The 2,500-nt window shown below is 47.3% G+C and overlaps 1 protein-coding gene across 3 annotated transcripts in view; it reads left to right on the plus strand.

Moving 5' to 3' along the window:
• Positions 1-2,500, plus strand: part of tll1 (tolloid-like 1) — a 49,586-nt gene that overhangs the window by 24,039 nt on the left and 23,047 nt on the right. For all 3 annotated transcript variants that reach the window (XM_042080348.1, XM_042080428.1, XM_042080497.1), the window contains 2 exons: positions 282-406; positions 1,997-2,112. In XM_042080348.1, the coding sequence (XP_041936282.1) occupies positions 282-406; positions 1,997-2,112 (241 nt within the window). The remainder of the gene's footprint in view (positions 1-281; positions 407-1,996; positions 2,113-2,500) is intronic.

Genomic DNA, 2,500 nt, shown 5'->3' on the forward strand with positions numbered 1-2,500 from the left:
GGTCAATATAGTAAAAGTGTGTGTCAGCCTGTAGTGTAGGTCAATATAGTAAAAGTGTGTGTCAGCCTGTAGTGTAAGTCAAGTAGTGTAAGTCAATATAGTAAAAGTGTGTGTCAGCCTGTAGTGTAAGTCAAGTAGTGTAGGTCAATATAGTAAAAGTGTGTGTCAGCCTGTAGTGTAAGTCAAGTAGTGTAAGTCAATATAGTAAAAGTGTGTGTCAGCCTGTAGTGTAAGTCAATAGTAAAAGTGTGTGTCAGCTGTGGCCCTGCTCCCCTCCTCAGGGGCATGTTCCTGGACACCATCTTGCCGTCCCGCGATGACAACGGAGTGAGGCCTGCCATTGGCCAGAGGACCAGGCTGAGCAAAGGAGACATAGCACAGGCAAGGAAGCTGTATAGATGTCCAGGTACTTTAATCTACTCATACAGTCCTGTGTGTGTGTGTGTGTGTGTGTACAAGTGTGTGTGTGTGCAAGTGTGTGTGTGTGTGTGTGTGTGTGTGCGTGTGTCTGTGTGTGTGTGTGTGTGTGTGTGTGTGTGTGTGTGTGTGTGCATGTGTGTGTAGGGCAGAGCCTCTCCACATTCCCATTAGGCATATGAATCAGTGATAGTGACAGGAGAACGTGTCCCCTGTGTGTGTGTGTGTGTGTGTGTGTGTGTGTGTGTGTGTGTGTGTGTGAGAGCTCTCACGCTGTGGACTCAGATTAGAGAAGGGCGGAGAGACGGACAGAGATGCTTCAGTCACGCTCAACCATGACAAATGAGCTCAGTTTATAGACAAGATGTGTGTGTGTGTGTGTGTGTGTGTGTGTGTGTGTGTGTATGTGTGTGTGTATGTATGTATGTGTGTGTGTGTGTGTGTGTGTGTGTGTGTGTGTGAGTATGTATACGGGTATGTGGGTTGGGGTCTGTGTGTGTATGTGTGTGTGAGTGTGTTTGGCATAAAAACTGCACTGATGTCAGTTGTTTTTGTAGTGATCTGTGAAATTGTACAGGCTTGTGATTGTATGTGTGTGTGTGTGTGTGCATGGATGTATTTGTGTGTATGTGTGTGTGTTGTTTCGGGGTGTGGGTGTGGTGGGGTCGGGGGTTGTTAACTTAATTCTTTAAGACCTTGTTTTCGTGTTTTGGGGTCTTCCTCTACAGACACACAACACACACACACAAACACACACACAAACACACACTCACTCACACAAAGAGAGCACAGTACAGTACATGTGTTTCCCCTCACACTGCAGCACATAAATGCATACATCCATAGCAGCAGTGTTGGGGCCAAGGCATGCAGAGTTAGCCCAGAGAGAGGTGTTCTTTGTTGGCCTCCAGCAGCCCACAGAGGGCTGTCTGTGAACACTGCAGCACATGTTATCATTTGGATGGGAGGCTGTGTGATTGTTCTCTGATGCAACCGCTCATGCATCGGCCAGGAGCTCATGGGCCAACACGAAATGAGAGGGATTAGATCCGGTAGAAAATCAAGCCTGAAAACAATGGTTTCTTTCGATCAGTTGACTGAGAACCATTTCCAATCCACCAAGACCTAGTCCCATTCCCCACACAGTCCCACACAACAGATTCCCACCTCTGAGAGGGGAGTTGGGCCAAGAGCAGATGATTGAAATAGAACTGTTTACATTAATTAATGTGCATATGGTTCCTGAATTCTCATCCTCATTAACCAGACCTTTGCTGTTAGACACACACACACACACACACACACACACACACACACACACACACACACACACACACACACACACACACATTCACACACACACACACACACACACACACGCACACACACACACACACACACACACAATCACACTCACACTCTCTCACACACACACACACACACACTCACACTCTCACACACACACACACTCACACTCTCACACACACACACACACACTCACACTCTCACACACACGCACACACACACACACACACACACACACACACACTCACACGCTCTCTGTTCCTTCTTGCTGCAGCATGTGGGGAGACCCTGCAGGAATCTGTGGGGAACTTCTCCTCCCCCGGCTACCCGAATGGCTACCCCTCATATACACACTGTGTGTGGAGGATCTCTGTGACGCCCGGAGAGAAGGTGGGAGCATGATAGTACACACATGCATGGACACAAACACACACACACACACACACTAGGGGTGTAAAGATTAACCGATACGTATCGGTATCCGTTTTTAACGTGTAAGATACGGCTACATCGATACGTGAAGCCCCGTATCGGAATAAAATTGAAATGAACCGGTCGTTATATCGATTTACTTGTTGCGAATCGGTTCACAACCTTTTCTGCTCGCTCAGACTCTCATTTATGTTGCAAGCAGCGCGTTCATCCCACTTCCGGTTTTGAAACTACACATGGCACGGATTTGTGGGTAATGCAGTTCGTTTTGGGCTACATTCATTGCCCAAAGTTGTCAAAGGACCTCATTACCCATGCATCTACTGCAACTTAAGCACATGACAAC

The sequence above is a fragment of the Alosa sapidissima genome, chromosome 1 (assembly GCF_018492685.1).
Source record: "Alosa sapidissima isolate fAloSap1 chromosome 1, fAloSap1.pri, whole genome shotgun sequence".
NCBI classification, from domain to species: Eukaryota; Metazoa; Chordata; class Actinopteri; order Clupeiformes; family Clupeidae; genus Alosa; species Alosa sapidissima.